At 39.4% G+C, this 21,070-nt stretch overlaps 1 protein-coding gene across 8 annotated transcripts in view; it reads right to left on the reverse strand.

The window, feature by feature from the left end:
• Positions 1–10,807: 10,807 nt before the first annotated feature.
• The window catches only part of ATXN3 (ataxin 3), a 30,601-nt gene continuing 20,338 nt past the window's right edge, over positions 10,808–21,070 (reverse strand). For 5 of the 8 annotated variants that reach the window (XM_007454712.1, XM_007454709.1, XM_007454714.1 and 2 more), the window contains 3 exons: positions 17,212–17,226; positions 15,578–15,666; positions 11,053–11,147 (listed from right to left, as the gene is read on the reverse strand). In XM_007454712.1, the coding sequence (XP_007454774.1) occupies positions 11,053–11,147; positions 15,578–15,666; positions 17,212–17,226 (199 nt within the window). Of the gene's footprint in view, positions 11,148–15,577; positions 15,667–17,211; positions 17,227–17,806; positions 17,810–19,740; positions 19,795–21,070 lie in introns of those variants that run through there. The other 3 variants (XM_007454707.1, XM_007454708.1, XM_007454711.1) reach the window with 3 other exon arrangements.

Here is a 21,070-nt window from a genome sequence, read left to right on the forward strand (position 1 = left end):
GGAATAGTAGCCCTCCCAGAAATCTGAATGCTTTTCAAATAAAATTTGCATCTCGTTCTGGAAGTTTTTATTAAATGTTTTCCATGTAGTTTTTTGAAAGGCATCATTGCCCAGGGGTTAGATGTGCAGACTCTGGGGCCTGAGTGCCTGGATCTTTCGTTTATTAGTTGTATGACCTTGGGTAGGTTACTTAACCTCTCTGTACCAGTTTCTCATTTGCAAAATGGGGAATGATAATAATAGTATCTACTGGGCAGGGTTGTTTGGAGGATTAAATAAGGTAATTTTTAAGTGCTTGGAACAGTGCCTGGTACGTGGTGAGTTCCATTAAGTGTAAAGTTTTAAAATTGTGACATAAAGGTGACCTGCAAGTTATTAATGTGTCTCCCATTATTCTGAGCACCAGGGATACAGCAGGAGAAAAAACACACACAAAGTCTCTGATCTCGTGGAGCTTGCATTCTACTGGGAAGGAACAGATGAGAAATTAAATGTAATAAATATAAGACAGGTGGTGATGGCTGCTATGGGGAAAATATAAAACAGGGTAAGAATGATATGGAAGGGATGTGGGGAGAAATGGCACTTGTAATATTGTAGATGGTGGTCAGGCAAGGCCTCACTGGTAAGGTGATATTTGAACAGAGACTTGAAGGAAATAAGATAGTGAGACATGTGGGTATCTGGAAAAGAGCAGTCCAGGCAAAAGAAACAGCTGATGCAAAGGTCCTGAGGTAGGAGAATCCTTGCCAGGTTAGAGGATTAGCAGAAAGGCAAGGATGGCTGGAGGAGAGTGGGCTGGGGAACGGTGGTAAGCAGTGAGGACCAAGGAGTAAGAATAGGAGAGGGCAGATCACATAGGACCTGGTAAGCCAGTGTAGGAACTTAGAGTAGGCTGAGGGATTGCTTTGAGAAGAGGAGCCACGGGAACTTAAGACCTAACTGGGTTCCTGGATGACAGTGAAAAGTTTAGTGTAAATCAAGCTCTTATTTCCTACAGCTGTAAGTTCTCTGGAGTGCCATTTCCATAAACTCATGTTATGCCATGAAGATACTGCAGTTAACGAAGAAAAACAAACAAAATGTATGTCTTCGCATCATGTATTAAGTTATTAACATAAAAGCTACATCCTGAAGTCCTCCTTATGGGGGATTGTTTACAGTGCAATGGACTGTGGTCTGAGAGACTTAAAGTTTGGTTCTGATAAATAGCATGATATGATGTTTGGGATGTGCTTCAGAAAAATGGGGACAGGGTAGGTGAAACAAGAATTGTCAGGACTTGATCATTGTTGATGCTGGGTGATGGGTACATAGGGGTTCATTATACTGGTCTTTTACTTTTGCATAGGTTTGAAATTTTTTATAATCAAAAGTTAAAAGACATACAAGTTTGATGAAGTTTGGGCTGAAGACACCTCTTCTTTTTCCTACCCAAAACCCCTGTAGCTAATAAGGGTGTTCATCATCACTTAATGAGTAGCAAAATCAGCCCAGCAATATCAAACATACCACATCAGACAGAGCCCATGAGTCTGCATGGCTCCACATGGTGGGATCCAGGCTGCCCAGCTGAAATTCTGAACTTAGGATTTTTGTAACCTCAACAGGTGGAAGATGTTTTTAAAAAGCTATAACAGCAACAACAACAAAAAGTACTATCAACTGCAAAGTGGTTTCCATTTCTCGAGGCAGCATCACCAATACTTCTCTAGGGAGAACAGTTCCTTTGTTCTGATGAAACCATCCAAATGTTTTATTTATGCAAATGTGAAGAAAGAAAACATTTTTTAAAGTAGCATTTAAAATATTACTCTGATCTTTCCCTCTGAATTTCTAAATATTATGCTTATAATTACCATTTTCTCATTAATTTTAGATATTACCTTCTCTCTATTACAGAAAATAAAAGATTTAGCAGCCTTGCATTACCACATGCCTCTATTTCCCTTCCTTCTGAGCTCCCAATAGAGTGATATCATAATTGTTGGTAACATCACTAATTAGTTTACTTCATATGACTACATAAGTGTTGTTCATTGCTGAGCCACATGGTATGCTAAGATTACATTTCCTTTATTTTTCAAACTTCTGTTCTTCCTGAAGTTAACAAATTCCGTCTTTTAGATTTGCGCAATTTTCTGTTATTACAGAATCACTAATCCTTCTAAAGCTTAGCAATTGTAAAACATGCTCCTAATTCTTCAAGAAAGTATCAAGAATTCTATTATTTGCTTAGACTCAGTCCTTTCTACCCGGAGTCCTCTGTTTCGCTGCTCCACTCTCCCCTGACCTATTCTCTGGGCCTTATTTTTCTTTCTGGAACCTCGTAGACGCTTCCCTTTATCTGTGATGCTCTGAAATTAATAATGATGTGCCTTGGGGTGGGTTTGTTGTTTCATTAATTATGTTGGGGACTCAGCAAACCCTTTCAAAAACCATGTCTTTTAGTTCTGCAAATTATTTAAAATACTTTTTATTGATGAATGGCCCCTCTCTAGGGAAACAGATGTTTTTCGAATATTTTTAATCAATCCGCCTGGTTTCAGTCCACATCTCACCCCCACCTTCCATGATAGTTGTTGCTTCATGTCCTGGGTACTGCTGAATATCCTTCTCTTTAATACTTAGTATGCACCTTCCTCAGTTCTGCTCATTCCTGTATCAACTTTCTCCGTCTTCCAAAGAAAAGTTCGCATCTCTCTTCTGCTGTTGCCTCAACTGGCAGTAACTGCTAATTGTTCCCCAAAGTCTCTTCTCCCCTTTGGGCATAGTAATTGAACTGTCCTCTCCCGTTGCAGAGCACAGGCTCCGGACGCGCAGGCTCAGAGGCCATGGCTCACGGGCCCTGCCGCTGTGCGGCATGTGGGATCTTCCCGGACCGGGGCACGAACCCGTGTCCCCTGCATAAGCAGGCGGACTCTCAACCACTGCGCCGCCAGGGAAGCCCGAACTGTCACTTTTTACCTGGACAGTGGTACAGTAAAAGATGCCAGTGCCCCTTCTGATCCCGTCACCCCTTTACTGTTTTTGTGCACACCTATCTTTGGGGTGCTTTTACTCCCAAAAGTCAGCACCCATTTCTCTTTGGCAGAGGACTGCCTTCAGGCTGCCAGAGCCCACATTGCCTATGCCCAAGAGAGCTGAAACAGCCTTGTTCAGTAGCGTTTTAAAATGACACAACTCCCCTGCCCACGGTGGGACATCTCTAAGATGTGACTATACTTCCTCTGGACCTGTCTGCAAGATGTGACTATACTTCCTCTGGATCTGTCTGAGGCTCTGTTTACTGTTACACCCTTGCTTGGCTTCCTTTTCTTATCTCCCACCCCCCTTTACCTGTTCCATTTCTTCCTGGGAGCACTTTTTTAAAATAGTTTTCACTTATCTCAGTGTCTGCCTCTAGGGTGCTCAAGCTAAGACTCGTGACCACCGAGAATGAAAACCACCTTGTAGCTAGGAGTGGCCATGCGATTCAGTTCTGGCCCATGTCATATTAGTGGAAGTGGTGTGTGCAACTTTAAGGAGGTGACCTTAAAGAAAGGGCACATGGCCTTTTCCCACCCTCCTTTTGCTTTCTGATTGCTGGAATGCAGATGTAAGCATGGGTACCATAGCAGCTGTCTTAGATCCATGAGTTGACATTAGCAATGGAAGCCATGTATGTAAAGCAAGAATACAGAAAGCAGATTCCTGACACTGTGTGATGCCCTATCAGCCCTGGATTGGCAATCTCTACATTTCCTGAAGATGAGAGAGAAAAAAATTTGTAGCGTGTAAAGTCACTGTTATATTAGGTTTTTCTATGACAGTCAAATCTAATCTAATGAATTCATCTCTTCTGCTGGTCTCTCTGTACTTATGAGTTTATATTTTTTTTCTTTACTTTCATTTATGTAGTTCCTTTTTAAAAATTTTATTTATTTTTGTTTGTGTTGGGTCTTCATTGCTGTGCGCGGGCTTTCTCTAGTTGGGGCGAGCAGGGGCTACTCTTCATTGTGGTGTGCAGGCTTCTCATTGCGGTGGCTTCTCTTGTTGCGGAGTACAGGCTCTAGGCACGTGGGCTTCAGTAGTTGCAGCACATGGCCTCAGTAGTTGTGGTGCATGGGCTTGGTTGCTCCGCAGCACGTGGGATCTTCTCGGAGCAGGGATCGAACCCGTGTCCCCTGTACTGGTAGGCGGATTCTTAACCACTGGACCACCAAGGAAGTCCCTTTACTTTCATTTAGGTGGGATTTTGGAAGGGAATAAATACAGTGATCAATCCTATGTATTTTTTATTGTGAAAATTATACATAAAATTTACTGTTTTTAAGTATACAGTTCAGTGGCATTAAGTACATTGTTGTGCAATCATCACCATCCATCTCCAGAACATTTTTCATCTCCCTAAACTGCAACTCTGTACCCATTAAATAACATCCCCTTAGTTCCTACTCTACTCAGCCCCTGGCAACCACCATTCTATTTCCTGTCTCTATGGATTTGACCGCTCTAAGAACCTCATAAGTAGAATCACACAGTAATCCTCTGCACTTAACTAAAAGTCCCTGGGAGACGATTCAGATGATTGTTCAAAAAAGCTAAATCTGCTTTGGGCCTGAGAATGTTTTCAGTGTTGGAGACAGGGCTGCCCTTGTGCAGAAGAGAAACACAGCTTTTGGAGAAAACATATCTTATTTGGAGAAGGCATGAAAGGTGTGGGATCAGCTCCTTCCTGGCCTCTGGCACTGGGTTTGAGCCACTTTAGAGGGGTGAATACCAGAACCCACTGAACGATTTTCTGAGAGACTCAGCAGGACTCTGGGTACCAGCAGAGCTGCTCAGGGCCTGTGTGACAATGTGTGGTTTGGGGCTGAGACAAGGCCATTCCACTCACCTTTGCTTGGAACTTAGGACCCGTCTGGTGCTCCAAGGATTAGACATTGTTGAGCGTGGTACTTTTGCGTCTTATTTTCTACCAGGTTATTGCTGGTATACAAACAAGCTATTGGTTTTTGTTGACTTATTGACCTCCCTCATTAGTTCCAGTAGCTTTTCAGTTAATTTCCTTGTGTTCTCTAGGTGTACAATCATATCAGCAACCACCTCTGTCTGCCTCAGAGTCATTGTGCTTTTTGCTGTTTCCCCAGGCAGTATAGTGCCTCCTCATTTTTCATGTGTCTGAAAGGCGCCTCTGCAGAGGTCTTCCTTGAAACCAGTCTGAAGCAGCACTCCCTCCCAGTTACGTGCTATCACATCATCATTTTGTCTTCCTATCTCACAGAACAAGCATAGCTCTTAACATGTTATGAAGCCATGCTCAGTAATTCAGATGTTTCCTCTGCCTAATGGCCAATCAGAATGCAAGCACCAGCAGAGCAGAGTATCTTAATCATGGCTCTGTTCCAAGAACCCAGAACCATGCCAGGCACATGGTGAACGCACACAGGTCTTGCTGAGTGAGTGAATGAATAAGGAATTGGTTTTCTCTTGTAGCCCATGAAACAAAGGGTGGTTGGGGATCCTGACCCAGGGAGAACTGGAACAATCTTGAGAGAATAAGGTCCAGAGAAGAGTGGCAGTCCAGTTGAAAGAGAAAGTCCTCATAGCAGGCCAATGACCTTTAGGGACAGGGATACCCAAGGGGCAAAGGCAAAGGGGCAAACGAGAGTGTTAGGGTGCCTGGGGGTGAGAAAGAACTCGGCTTCTTTGAAGACCTATAAGGAGGCCTGCTAGGACCATAGTGTGAAAAGGGGAAATGTCAAGAGTAGAGGCGTTAAGAGGTCAGCTGGACCTGAATTACCTATAAAATTAAACGATGAGCATTGGCGATGCAGACACAAAATGGTTGAAAGGATCCTGAAACGCAAATCTTCAGGATAAGGACAACCCAAAATTTGCCTATCCTTTATAAAAGTTCTTAGCTAACCATGAAATGGGCATTCAAATCAACTTGTACGTTTCATAGGGCCCACAGGTGATGTTGATGACATCAGAGTCATTTGGTGGCATCCAAATTCAATGGATTGGTCCATCTGAGGACTAAGCTATGAAGTTATGCTAAAAAGATGCATGTGATCAATTTGAAATTTTTGTTTCAGAATTTGTGCCCAACCCTAACTAAAGCTAAAATGGATATACAACGCTCATTATAAAACCTGAGGATTCTATAACCCTCAGTCAGTCCAGGTGGATTCCAATTGTTAGTCTGGTATCCAGAGTTAGATAAAATGAGGGAAAATGGCACTCTTAAAACTGTCACTAATGTGCTTTGCTTGGCTCTCAGGGTTAAAAAAGCAACTGAGCCAACATTTTAAAATCAGATTTCAAATAAAAATATGGAATTCTTAGCCTCTCTTAGAAAAGATCAGAGGATCCAGTAACAATGGGCCTTCTGGCAGCAGTTACTGTAGTTGGAATGGAGAATCAGTGGCTTCCCCTGACCTGCTTCATTCATCACCACATCCATAAAAAAATGCTTCTCAAATTCACTCTGCATGTGAATCCCCTGGGGATCTTGTTAAAAATGCAGGTTCTGATCCAGTAGGTGGGAGTGTGGCCTGAAACTCTGCATTTCTGAGAAGCTCTGAGGGTGCAGATGCTCCAACCATACTTTGAATGCAAAGCTATAAATTAACAATAAACACAAATAAAAACAGAAGTAAAAAAGCAAACATTATCTTTATTTAATAATCTTTGATATTTAAAATACAACTCATCGAACATCCACATTAACAACAGTATCCTCAGTGTTCAACAGTGCTTTGGAAGCCCGGCTTTTCTAAGGACCAGACAAGAAGGCCTGTGTGTGTATTAACGGCAAAACAACTCAGACAGAGGAGCACACACAGGGCTGCAGAGTTGGGTCCTGAGCAAATGGCACTGCCACAGTGCACTTGTGTCATGGCCAAAAGAATGCTTTTTACTTCAGATGTTTTTTGGTAGTTGAATTTCAAAGTTTATTTGTACAGAACAGTAATTTTTAAAGTTATTCCTAGTAGTCCAGTGTTGTAGAAATTAGATAATCACATTCAAATGTATGTTTTCCTCTTTAAAAAAAATTCCTGAAAACATTCACCTTTGAAATATGAAGAAGCCAAGTGAAGTGCTTCCTAAATGAATCAGGCATTTCCATGTATATTTCACTAATGCTTCCCATTCCTAGTCTATGAATCCATAGTCTTAAAATATTTATTGATACACTATTATAATTAAACATGCCAATTGCTATAAATTTAGAAGTGGTTACTAGCATTAATTCTTAAAATGCCAGACCATTTTGCAAAAAAATTAAAATAGCAGAGGTTTTCTTCAAATTAAAAAACAAAAAGATAAAAATTCAAGAATTAACCAACCATGTCAATAATCTTCTCATTCATGAGAGCAAAATGGAACAAAAATATTTTACGTATAAGACTTAAAAAACAAGTTGGTTCATCTCTTTAGCAAAAGATGCTGGTTATAAACGGACCAGAAATGAAGCAAAGTTTTTATTTTGAAAATATGAAAAATTACACTGCTGAAATGATTAGTTAATCCAATCTGATTTTTCTTAATTAAGGTCACATCTGTAACATCTCCAAGCTTGTTAGGGCCCAGCTACAACAAACAATTTACTTTGAAAGTAGTGGCCATAGACCTCTCCAATTGCAGATAAAGTTTTTAATAGAAAGTCATCAATATTAATAATCGAATCCTCTTAAGAATTTAAAACATCAAGATTTAGTTTTCATTCTAGGCTATTTCAATGATTAACATTATATTTTGCTTATGCACTGAGAATCAATCTTTTTTGAATTTGCACAGGTCCAATGGGCCAATTTTAAGACATTTAGTAAATCTTGGCACTAACTTGATACTATTTAAAAATAGTATCAGACATGCAGACATTAAAAATGTGACTTAAGCTCTTACTGGCATAAAATTTACTTTATTTGACTTAGCATTAAATGAAACAATGCAGACTATGGGTAGTTTTGCCTATAATTATCCTCAACTAGTTGCGTTTTTCCTCGTTAGCTTTGGCATGAATAAAGTCTTAATTAAGAAAAATTAAGTTTTAAAGAAAAAAAGCACCTCCTTAAATATTCTGCAAACTGTAAATTATTTGGCCAAGATCTTAGAGCTGATATACAGTTTACCTGCAGCAACCTTTTCAAACAATTTTTTTTTTTTTTTTTTGCGGTACGCGGGCCTCTCACTGCTGTGGCCTCTCCCGTTGCGGAGCACAGGCTCTGGACGCGCAGGCTCGGCGGCCATGGCTCAGGGGCCTAGCCGCTCCGCGGCATGTGGGATCTTCCCGGACCGGGGCACGAACCCGTGTCCCCTGCATCGGCAGGCGGACTCTCAACCACTGCGCCACCAGGGAAGCCCCCTCAAACAATTTACATTACTGAAATATTCGTATGTTAATTACTATAAAAATGTACATTGATGGTTTAGATCAGATGTTAACTTCTCTGAATTTTTAAAACATAAATAACTACTTATTAAATCCATGACATCTATAAGTATGAAAGTGTTATTTCCAAAGCTTGTTTAAACTTTACTTATAATAATAGCATTGTTATGGTACGTATTTTATCCCGGTAATACAAATTATACATTAGAAAAATGATACCAGTAGTTTAAATATTAAACATTAAGGTGTTCCCAATTGGTAAAACAGAATGGAAATCTTTATATAAATAAAGTTCTTAGGACAGTTATCGTGAATTGCATTGTTCCTGACTTGCAGGTGGTTTAAAGTAAACAGCACTTCCTGATGTGTGAACTATAGCTTTGTGTAACTTTAAAATTTTCTTACTGTGGTTATGAGCACTGGCATCTTTTCATACTGGCCAACTGATTAAGAAATGGAACCTAAATGTTCAGTTAAATATATGCCAATCCACACAAGATGGCAGTTCACTAGTGATTCTGAATCTGCCTGCCAAATATAACAATTTCACAACTAAATAAACACATTCAAATATATCCAGTGTGTGCTCGGCCCTGCTTTAAAAATATCCCTAACAGACGAAGGTCAACATGCCACATTTCTTTAAGTGCTTTAACAAGGGTGTGTAATATAAGAACTAACCCTAACTCTTAAGATTAAAACTTAAATGTATATTCATTTTCTCGTTTTTATATTAGGTAGCTCATCAATTCAAATATATGAAAAGTTTAACAAAATTTTTCAATGGGAAAAGATACAGGCCAAATATCCATGGAAAATATGACTAGCATACTTGGGATAACTACAGAAATGTCCAGTCTTAAAATATTTTGGTTTGTAAATCATAGGGAGTAGTATCAAACTCGAACATCCCTTGTAGTTCTAAAGTTTTGTAATTCTTCTAAAACATTTTCAATTGTCAAAAGAAAACTTTAGATTTTAAAAGAAAACCATCTAATTTTATGTAAGGGAAACTTCAGAAAACTTACTTGGCACAAAATAATGACTAAAAAAAAAACTGTCTCTATCCAAGAAAAACTATTTCATAATCATAAATAAAAGGCAGTTTTTCATCTCTTTTCAGTTAGCAATAAATCCTACATCAAAAATTTTTCCCTGATAAAATGTGTGTAGCCATACACCAGGATATGGCAACATATCATACTTTAATTTTCTAAGTTCTCCGCTGAAATTTCTTCTTAAATTTTAGCTTATGAACAATTCATCATTCAAAAGGGCTTCAAAAGGGGATGGAGAATGAAGGGGAGTAGATGACAGAATTTAAAAGGCCCATTTCAGAAAGACATGGTTAATTTTCACTGAAATCATCCCACTGCATTGACCCAGCAAGAAACTCTGCATCCCAATTAAAGAATGTTTATCAAAACTAAAGACTTTCTTATTTACAGACCCAGTAAGTACTGTGACTTCTGTAATTCTAAGCTATTTAAACATGATGCACGTGTTAAATCACAGTATAAATTTAAATGTAGTTTTCTTGGTAAGTCATTTTCATGTTCTAGATCATTATCTCTGGCAAACTATACCTACTAAAAGATGTACAGCAGAAGCAGACATCTGCACTTCATGACTCAATTGTAAACAGGACAGCTCCAGTCACAAGAGGAAAAATAAAATGAAACTGCTACTAAAATTGAAGGCCAAATCTTATCTATCATACATTCATGGTGGGCACTGGATGTTGTTTTATAACAGTAGGAAACTTGCACACTATGCTTAACCTATTTTTCTCAATTGGAAAAGAAAAGCAAATAACAAGGTGCAGGAAAGAGGGTTACAGCAAACCTATAAAGTTCTGGCATAACTGAGAAGACATTCACAAAGCATTTGGGAAAGGATGTGCTCACACATTAACAAAATTCTCATTTATTCTCAAATACTTGTGCAGAGCTGATTTCAGAGTTTAGGAATGCACCAGAATCATGAAATAATGATCCCATCTTAGAGGGCTTAAAAGAGCAAAACCTCAAGAAACATTACCATCTTTCAAAAGAGTTGTAGAAAGTAATGAAAACCACATAGCAGAGAAATTGTGATCAGAGAAAATAACATGAGAAAACACCCAAGTGCACAATACATAGTCAGAGGGTAAACAGCTTATCCTTCTGGAACTGTTACTATTATCAACCAGAGGAGACACTGTCCTAAAAGGTTAATTTGGTTAAGGAGAAATAAGAGCAACTTTTAGATGATGAACGTCAGCCAAATTCCCTATGCAGAAGGGAGGAAAAGAAGATAAAATGTGGGGGAAAAGCTCTGTGGCAATAGCTGGTTATAATTAGTTGGTCTGCAAAAAGATCCAAGAAAAATGCCCTAATTTTAAACATGTTAGATATTGCACACTCAAAAAAGAAAAAAGAACAGTTAGAAAACTATTTAAAATTTCTTTAATTGCTGAATGCCTCTTTGGCTAGCGTTTGGAGGATCGTTATTTAGTCCTACAACGGATGTATTTTTCACCCTCTCAACTTTTTGTTTGCAAACCACCTAAGTCTTATTTCCTCTGTTGAAAATTGTTCTCTTTGACACATTACCAAAATGGACCCTATGCTGTAAACACACAGGACAATATTGGAAAGACTGAATATCTAAATGATTTGTGAAAGGTATTATTTTTTTCCTTCCGTTTTGAAATTACTTCTAACAGTTTCTAAAGACATGGTCACAGCTGCCTGAAGCATGTCTTCTTCACTCATAGCATCACCTGTTGGGGATAAAAACACATATTTCTTAGAAATTTCTAGAAAATTTCCAAAGTCATCAAAAGGTAAGCTCTTAGAAACTGTTTGACTACTATAGTTTCCTTTGTTGATTTTAAAAGTTTACATACAATAAAATCCACTCTTTTATAATTCTGTAAGTTTTGACAAATACATAGAGTGGTATAACCATTATCATCACCCAACTACAGAACCCTCTCACTGACCAAAAATATTCCCTCGCCCTGCCCCTTTGTAGTCAATCCCCAAGCCCTAAGTCTAGGCAACCACTGATCAGTTCTCTGCCCTACAGTTCTGCCTTTTCCTGCATGTCAACACAAATGGAATCATCATTATGTATGTAGCCTTTCAGTATGGCATCTTTCACTTAAAAGCATTCAGCTAAGGGGAAGAAAATTTAACTTTGTGTCTATTGATGATGAATTAGTTAAAAAAAGTTTGTTTTGAGAAATATTTACTCACTCACAGGAAGGTGCAAAGATAGTTCAGAGAGGTCCTGTGTACACTCTGGCTAAATTTCACCTAATAATTAAATCTTACATAACTACAGCTCAAACCTAAATCTGAATATTGGGACTTCGTCATACATGTAGATTCGTGTAACCACCGCCACCACAATCAAGACAGAGAACTGTATGGCACCATCAAGATCTCCCTCCTGCCATCCCTTTTTAGTCACACCCACTTCTCTTCCCCCGCACCTTCCCTAACTGCAGGCAACCACTAATTTGCTTTCCATCTCTATAAATGTCGTTTTTAGAATGTTACACACAGAGAATCATACAGTATAAGATCTTTTGAGATTTTTTTTTTGCACTCAGCATAATGCCCTTGAGATGCATCCAAGCTGTTGCATGTGTCCACAGTTGGTTTCTTTTTAATCCCGAGTGGTATCCATGGTATGGAGGTACCACAGCGTGTTTAACCATTCACCTACTGTAGGACATTTGTTTTTTTCCAGTTTTTGATCATGACAAATAAAGCTGCTATGAACATTCATGTAAAGGTTTTTGCATGGATGGAAGTTTCATTTCTCTGGTATTAAATGGGAATATAACTGCTGGTTGCATGGTCAATGTATGTTGAGTTTTTATAGAAATTACCAAATTATTTTCCAGAGTGGCTATACCAGTTCAAATGAAAGTTAGAAGTCTTACCTCCCTTTACTTTCCCCTGTTTATAACTGCCTTAAGTATTTCCTATATTTTACGCTAAAAACCAAATCAATGTTACAATTCTTCCTTCAGTTGTCAAATGTAATTTAGAAAACTGAAAAGGAAATTCTATTGTGCTTACCCATATTTTTATTCTTTCTACTGTTCTTTTTTCCTTCTTGATGTTTCAAAATTACTTTTTAACAGTTCTCTTTAGAGAACTTCCTTTAGCCATTATTTCCCCCTTGATTCCTGAAGAAAATTTCATAAATTCTGGGTTGAGACTTCTCTTCTTTCAGCACTTGAAAAATGTGTGTCACTTCCTTCTGACCTCCACGATTTCAGATGAGAAATCTGATGTCATGCAAATTGCTGTAGGCAAGCTGTTTCTAGCTGATTTTAAGATTTTTTTTTTGTCTTCAGTTTTCAGAAGTTAGACTACGATGTGTTTTGGCATGGATTTCTTTGGGTTTATTCTGTTTGAGGTTCACTCAGCTTCAAGAATCCGTAGGTTGGTACCTTTTGCCAAATTTGGGGAATTTTCAGCTATGATTTCTTTAAATACTCTTTCAGCTATACCCTTTTTCTCATCTCCTTCTGGAATGCCCATGGCACAAATGTTAGATCTTCCCCACAGGTCTCAGGCTCTGTTAATTTTTTCCAGTCTAATTCTCTTTGTTGCTCAGAATGGGTAATATCTGCTGTTCTGTCGAGTTCACACTGATTCTTTTCTCTGTCCTTCCATCCACCTGTTGGGTCTGTCCAATGAGTTTCAAAATTTCAGTTATTGTTATTTTTCAGTTCTAAAATTTCTATTTGGTTCTTCTTTATATTTTCTATCTCTTTCATAAGGCTATTTTTTTCATTTGTTTCAAGCATGTTCATTACTGCTCACTGTAGCATTTTATGATGGTTGCTAATTTAAAATCCTTGCCAGATGATTCTAACATCAGTGTCATTTTGGTGATGGTGTCTACTGATTGTCTTTTCTCATTCAAGTTGAAATTTTCCAGGCTCTTGATACGACAAGTGATTTTTAAGTGAATCCTGGATATTTTGGGTATTATAAGAATGTGAATCTTATTTTTTTTAATAAATAAATTTATTTATTTATTATTTTTGGCTGCGTTGCATCTTCGTTGCTGCACGCAGGCTTTCTCTAGTTGTGGCGAGCGAGGGCTACTCTTTGTTGTGGTGCATGGGCTTCTCATCGTGGTGGCTTCTCTTATGGCGGAGCATGGGCTCTAGGCGCGTGGGCTTCAGTAGTTGTGGCACACGGGCTTGTCAGTTGTGGCTCGCGGGGTCTAGAGCGCAGGCTTCGTAGTTGTGGCGCACGGGCTTAGTTGCTCCGCGGCATGTGGGATCTTCCCAGACCAGGGCTTGAACCCATGTCCCCTGCATTGGCAGGCGGATTCTTAACCACTGCGCCTCCAGGCAAGTCCCGTGAATCTTATTTAAATCTCCTCTTTCAGCAGGCCTCCTCTGACATGAGCACCAGTGGCAGAAAAGGGGTGGTGCCCTGCTGCTTCCAGATGGGGAGAGGGTGTGTGTGAGACCACTACTGTTGAACATCCGTGGGAGTTCCGGCTTCCCACTGATACCTGCCTGATTGGGAGGGGTTGGAATGCCTCGTTACTGCTTCTCACTGGCACTGTGGGGGTGGTCTCCTCATTACTGCCTCAAATCAGTGACGGCCTGATTCTCCACTACACCTCTTCTGACATCACACAGGTGACAAGCCAGAAGGATACCTCTTTATCGCTGGGTGGAAGTCCAGGCTCCCTAAGGCCACTGACACCATGGGAAAGGGGGCATCATTGTCTTCTGGAGGAAAAGAAAATCCCAGCTCTCCACTTGGCTTTTTCTGACACCACTCTGGCCCGGAGAGGCGGGGGATGTGCCTCATTACATTACTTGGCCTTTGCCAATGGGGTAGGGTGGCAGTAGGACCAGTTTATTTACCTAGTCCAGGCTGGCTGGACTAGAGTGTTTATTATCTAAAAGTTTTTGTCTTGCCAAGTAGTCCCTTTTGGCTCCATAGAGCAGGCTTTTCTTGGGGCAAAAAGAAAATCCAGAATACTGACCACGATGTCTTCCTCTGGTCCTGAGCTTCTCAGCCAGTCTGTCTTCTACCTTTCAGATTCTTCTTATATTTGTTTTATACAAATGTCCGGGGTTGTTAGCTATACTTAGCAGAATGATTAGGAAAAAGTACCCATTCATTCCTTTTTATTGCTAATAGTAGTCCACTGTTTGGATGTAGCACAGTTTCTGTGGTATGTACCAGCTGAAGCATAAAGTGTAAGCAGTTTCCAGTTTGGGGCTATTATGAACAAAGCTGCTGTTAAGGATTCATATACAAGATTTTGTGTGAACCTAAATTTTCTTTTCTCTTGGTTATATACCTAGGAGTGCGACTACTAGACCACATGGTTAAGTGTACATTTAAGTTTTTAAGAAAATACTAAACCGTTTTGCAAAATTGCTGTACCATTTTACGTTCCTACTAACAATGTATGAGTCCCAGTTGCTCTGATTCTTGCCGCATTTGGTATTGTTAATTTAATTTTTTATTAAGCCATTCTTGTAGGTGTGTAATGGTGTCTCATTGTGGGTTTAATTTGCATTTCCCTAATGACTAGTGATGTTGAGCATGTTTTCATGTGCTATTTGTCATCCATATATTTGGTGAAGTGTCTGTTCAAATCCTTCACTCATCTTTTTGAATTGTTTTCTTATTTTAGTTTTCAGAGTTCTTTACATATTCTACTTAAAATTTCTTTGTCATGAACAGTTTCCTTCTCACTCGATTTCTACTACCAATAACTGGCCAAAGTTTAAGACCTATTATTAAACCAAGGCCTGAGGAGTAACTCTAGATTTCTTTGTTGTAATCTGGACTACACTCAGGTGTTTTCAGTTTTCCCAGTGGTGAAATGAACTTATTTTCCACCTACTAATATTCATTATCTCTGAGAAACTTTTGGAGAATGTACGAATTACTGTGAAGTTGCAAGTGATGTTTACAATTTTAAAGCAAAACATTGCTTAAGTTCTTCAAGGGCACTTAAGGATACACACTAAGGAGTTAGCCTGCTCCTTAAGCCAAGAAAGTTTGGTAGATTACAAATTCCTTCAAAAGTTTCAATATAATGAAAGCGAGGAGAAAAAATAGCCTATAAAGCCAAAAATCACATGGAGTCTGGGTGTCAAACAGAGCGTGCAGGTAACAAATGGGATATGCGATCAGAGAGGCGTACCTAGATCACTGTCAAGTGCTCCTGAACTTGTGTTCGGCTTTTCACATGGATGTCCTGGTGGATCTTGCTGCTGCTGCTGCTGCTGCTGCCTGAAACATTCAAGAGTGAACGTGTATTTAAAAAACAAAACCTAAGAATAAATATGCCACGAGAAAAAATATTCACGTGGAAAATAAACGGTTCCACACAACAGAAGAGTCACTGGCATGAACACCACAGAAGAAGGCAAGAGCAAGCAGTCTGATAGAAAACAAACTTATGGTTACCAAAGGGGAGGGGGAGGGAATAAATTAGGAGTTTGGGATTCATAGATACACGCTACTATATATAAAATACATAAACGAGACCCTACTGGATAGCACAGGGAACTATATTCAATATCTTGTAATAACCTCTAATGGAAAAGAATCTGAAAAAGAATAGATATATCTAAAACTCAATCACTTTGCTGTACAATTGCAATTAATACAACATTATAAATCAACTATACTTCAATTAAAAAAAGAGCAATCAGTCGTATATAAATTACTGAAAAGCATCACAGTTCTGATCCTAGAAAACTTAGAAAATTCGAATTTATCAGGCAAATTAATGGGTAGGTATTTTCACCACAAAAATAACACATTGTACAAAAGGAGTCACTGGTAGCTATTTTGTTTTTTTGTTTTGTTTTGTTTTTTTCGGTACGCGGGCCTCTCACCGCTGCGGCCTCTCCCGTTGCGAAGCACAGGCTCCGGACGCGCAGGCTCAGCGGCCATGGCTCACGGGCCCAGCCTCTCCGCGGCATATGGGACCTTCCCGGACCGGGGCATGAACCCGTGTCCCCTGCATCGGCAGGCGGACTCTCAACCACCGCGCCACCAGGGAAGCCCTGTTGCTTATATTTAAAACACAGGATTAAGAGGGACCCTAGGTCCGGGAAGATCCCAGATGCCGCAGAGCGGCTGGGCCCGTGAGCCATGGCCGCTGAGCCTGCGCATCCGGAGCCTGTGCTCCGCAACGGGAGAGGCCGCAGCGGTGAGAGGCCCGCGTACCGAAAAAAACAAAACAAAACTAAACAAAACAAACAAACAAAATATATATAAGCAACAAAGCAAATTCAGCCAGTGGGACTTTCAGTTTCTCCCTGTTGGCCTTTGAGCCAGACACTGACGTGTGCATGGGTTTATGACTTTGGTGAGCATGGCTAATGAGGGACACATAGGCACTGGGCTCCCCCAGCATACCCTGATTCTGGAACATGGCACCAGAAAGACAGGCTGTGAGGAGAGGAATTCCTGGCACATCCTCTCCATGCCCTCTTTCCCCTGCATTCAAGAAAGTATGTCAGAATGCAAGCGAGTGACTGGTGAGACAAAGACTTTAGAGGGATAACCTTTATTCTACTTTAAAGCGAGAAGTAAATCAACTGCCAACCTTGAAACAATTCTGACGCCTTTCGTATGTGATGACACTGTAAGATGGAACATGTTCAAGTAGCAAATCAGCATCCATTCTCACTGTGCCTTTGGTATGACAGAGGCTGGGAAACTCAAAACTATATGTCTTAGATTGCTTTATAGCTAGGATTCTGGTTACCAATTAAACATTTGCATGAGATTTACAAGGCCGATGAGGCACAGCCATCTTCCTGCCGCTTTTGTTGTTCTCTGCTGGCAAGTAAAGCCATGGAGATGCTAGTTCCAGAATTCTGCTTCCTGGCAGTTTCATTGGGGGCCAGACTTCAGGTTCCCACGTCTAGGCAACTGTGGTGGCAGCTTGTTGATGCTAGGATCACAGCTAAAGCAGTGTGTTCTTAAACTTGATATCCTGATTCCCCATCATCCAACTGGGGCAGCGTTGCAGCTCTTCCAACAAGTTGGTCTGTGCTATTCTGGAGGCCTGGCCTACAGCGTGCCCCTCCAGCTCTTCCCAAGATTGTGTAAGCCCTTAATTTATGTATTAAATTCTTTTCTGCTTAAAACATCTCTAAGTCGTTTCTGTTTCTTAAACTGAACCCTGATAAACTATGCCACGCCACTGAAGTGGTAGCTCAAATATTAGGCAATCAAAAAAATCATAGCAATCCATGGCTATGAAAACATTTGTTTCCCTCCTTGTTGGGAAACACTTTTTTAGTGACAGAAAGAAAGAATCTGAATCATTTCAGAGCTACACCTGGAGAAGGCGTTTATCACACTGACATATACCTGTAGGGTACTTCACAGTTTACAGAACAGTTTTACACACTGCCTTATCTGATGCACATAACATGTGAGTTAAGGTTTTATAATGACATAGCTGACACAGCAGAGTTTTGCTCAGGGTTTTATGATAGGTAACATGGATTTGGAGATTACCACTGGAAAGAATATCATGGCTACAAAAATATCAGTTAACAACTCTCACTCATAAACTATGAATTTGTAACAGGTAGACTTTCAACAGCATTTTCATGCTTAATGCATGAATACTGTGGCTAGTATATTAAGTGTGAAGCTTCAAACACGCTACAGGAAAAAAAAAAAAAAACCTATACATTTCAATGAAAAACAAATTAGCACCAGGGTCAGTTTGGAAAGGATCAGAGGGAAGAAAACGGCTCCATAACCTTAGAGCCAAGTTCTCCAAAATAGAAGGTATTGAGACAAAGACCCATATAGGTGTAGTAATCAGGAATTCTACTGAAAGGCAAAAATTAGTTTCTCAGCTCCTTCACTAATGAGTCCTACAAGATTCTGAATGCTAGCCAAAGTTAAAAAGAAACCCCAAGAAGTTAGCTCTTAACTCTAGTCAGCAACAAGTAACTGTGTAAAATATTCTCTAGTTCTGCTCAAGTTCTCACCAGTATTTTCAAGGCCAAACCAGGAGGCAGAGGATAGTAAGCCGAAGCTGGAAACCATCACAGTACTTTCTTACCCAATCAACTACCCCCAGTCAGAAAGGAGACTCAAACATTTAAAAAAGGGTGCAACGTTGAATAAAACACCTGCATTAGTTATAGCTGGCATTGCGCTTGTTATAACTTACTTAGTCATTATGGAATGTTACTGCATTATCTTTTGTATTCTAAAAAAGTTTAACTCATTGGAAATTCTACATTTTTAATCCAAAAAATCCAAAAAACTTTTTTTTTTAAAAAAGAGGGATTTGTTTTTATATTTTAAAGACAATTTTCTTTTTCTTACACGTACTTGTGAATTTTATAGTTTCTCTATAAAGTATGTCTGTTTGGACCATTTTATTCTGGAAAAAATTGAAGTCTGAAAAAAAGCATGGCAGAAGTATCACTTGGAAACTGTTCTGGAGAGCAGTTTAGAAATCTGTACCAAGGCCTTAAAAATGTTCATGTCCTTTAACTTAGTAATCTGAAATTCTTGGAATAATTAGCAGAAATGATGAGAGATTTGAGGCATAAAGTCAATACAAGGATTGTTCATTGCATTATTAATCATAATAGCAAAAATCAAAAGGTTCATAAATTGTGATAAATTCATTTTATGAAATATAACATAGCCTATTACAAAGAATATTTAGTATCATGGGAAAATGGGTATAACTGATATACAATATATGGGCGTTTGTGTGACTAGAAGCATATGACTGCCAAAACACATCAGTTATTAAATGTAGGATTATGTTTTTTTAAATTTAGATATCTCTAAAAATAAATTTTCCAAAATATTATTTTTTATCGAATTAAACATTTAAAGCTATTTTTAGCAGTAACTAGATAGTTGATGATATTATAGAACTACCATTAATAATTATCATGTGATAATTATTCCATTATTGTATGACAAGAGTATTTGGCTTTATTAAGAAAAAAACAAATATTTTAGAGACACACACGGAAATTAATACAGATGCAGTATGATTTAGATTTGTTACAAAATAATCCCACCCTGGGGGTGGGAGAGTAGAAAGCATGGGAGATGAGGGCATAAAAAAAAACAAGATGGCCCATGTGCTGATATCTGTTAAATTTGGGCAACAGATAAATAGGGGTTCCTTATAGTGGTTTCTTTACTTTTATATAAATTTGAAGTTTATCATAATTAAATTTAAAAAGTTAATTTTAAAATTTAAAAGGGAGTGACAAGCACTAATAAGCACTATTTTGAAATTTTATACATAATTAAATCCATTAATCTATCACTGAATAAAGACTAGAAATATCTCACATTAAGAGGATGTCAGTTGATCAGAACTTTCCTTCATATACTTCTGAGCTGTGACTTAAAAAAAAAAAACAGAAAACAAAGTAAATATTATCTTCATTATACCATCAAATGTAAAATGCTCTAACATTTTAGATACTACTAAAGTACTACCAACTCTGATGTGTACGAGTCTTCTGAATTGCAGAGATGTTGAAATGTGAAAAAATGGGCACCTTAGAATTGTTGAAATATAGTAAATAACAGGCCAGACTCAGCCACTGGCCTTTGTTTTCTGACCTGGGATCAGAGGATCTGAATAACATTATAGATCTTGCGATCTTAAGATGAAGTTATATCATTAAAAAAAGAAAAAGGGATGGGGCTTCCCTGGTGGTGCAGTGGTTGGGAGTCCGCCTGCTGATGCAGGGGACACGGGTTCGTGCCCCGGTCCGGGAAGATCCCACATGCCGCGGAGCGGCTGGGCCTGTGAGCCCTGCGTGTCCGGAGCCTGTGCTCCGCAACGGGAGAGGCCACAACAGTGAGAGGCCCACATACCGCAAAAAAAAAAAAAAAAGAAAAAGGATGAAGACGTGAGTGACAGTTACTGGAAAGGATAATTTTATAGGTGAAATTTCTATTTTGAAAGCACTTATAAACCTGGGCACAAAGTTAGGTTTTAGGAGCTGATGATTCAAGATTTATGGTTACCCTCATGTCCCTGATGCTGATGGGCCTGCAGTACCCCCCTACTGTGGCAATGAGTGGAGCAATTAACCACCACCTCTATTTGGGGGTGTGTTCCCCTACCGCAAATGCTGTTTTTCCTATTAATTCACAGGAGAACTTTGCAGGGTTGGTCAGGTAACCAAGAAGTACATTCAAAGAATCATTAGGCTTTGCTCTTGCCTTGACCCAATTCCATTCTCCTTTTGATGACGAATTTTACAGGGTTTCCTTCACCCTATTTCATGTAAATTTAATTAGTACTGGGGCAAAGTTTTCCCCTAAAAAAATATTTTTTTTTTATTTATTTATTTTTTTTTTCCTTGCGTTATGCGGGCCTCTCACTGTCGTGGCCTCTCCCATTTGCGGAGCACAGGCTCCGGACGCGCAGGCTCAGCGGCCATGGCTCACTGCCCCAGCCGCTCCGCGGCACGTGGGATCTTCCCGAAACGGGGCACGAACCCGCGTCTCCTGCATCGGCAGGCGGACTCTCTCAAGCACTGCGCCACCAGGGAAGCCCTAAAAAAATATTTGATTTCACAGTTTATTAGCTACAAATTTTTATTTATATTTATTTATTTATTTATTTATTTGCGGTACACAGGCCTCTCACTGTTGTGGCCTCTCC

The sequence above is a fragment of the Lipotes vexillifer genome, unplaced genomic scaffold, assembly GCF_000442215.2.
Source record: "Lipotes vexillifer unplaced genomic scaffold, Lipotes_vexillifer_v1.1 scaffold1126, whole genome shotgun sequence".
NCBI classification, from domain to species: Eukaryota; Metazoa; Chordata; class Mammalia; order Artiodactyla; family Lipotidae; genus Lipotes; species Lipotes vexillifer.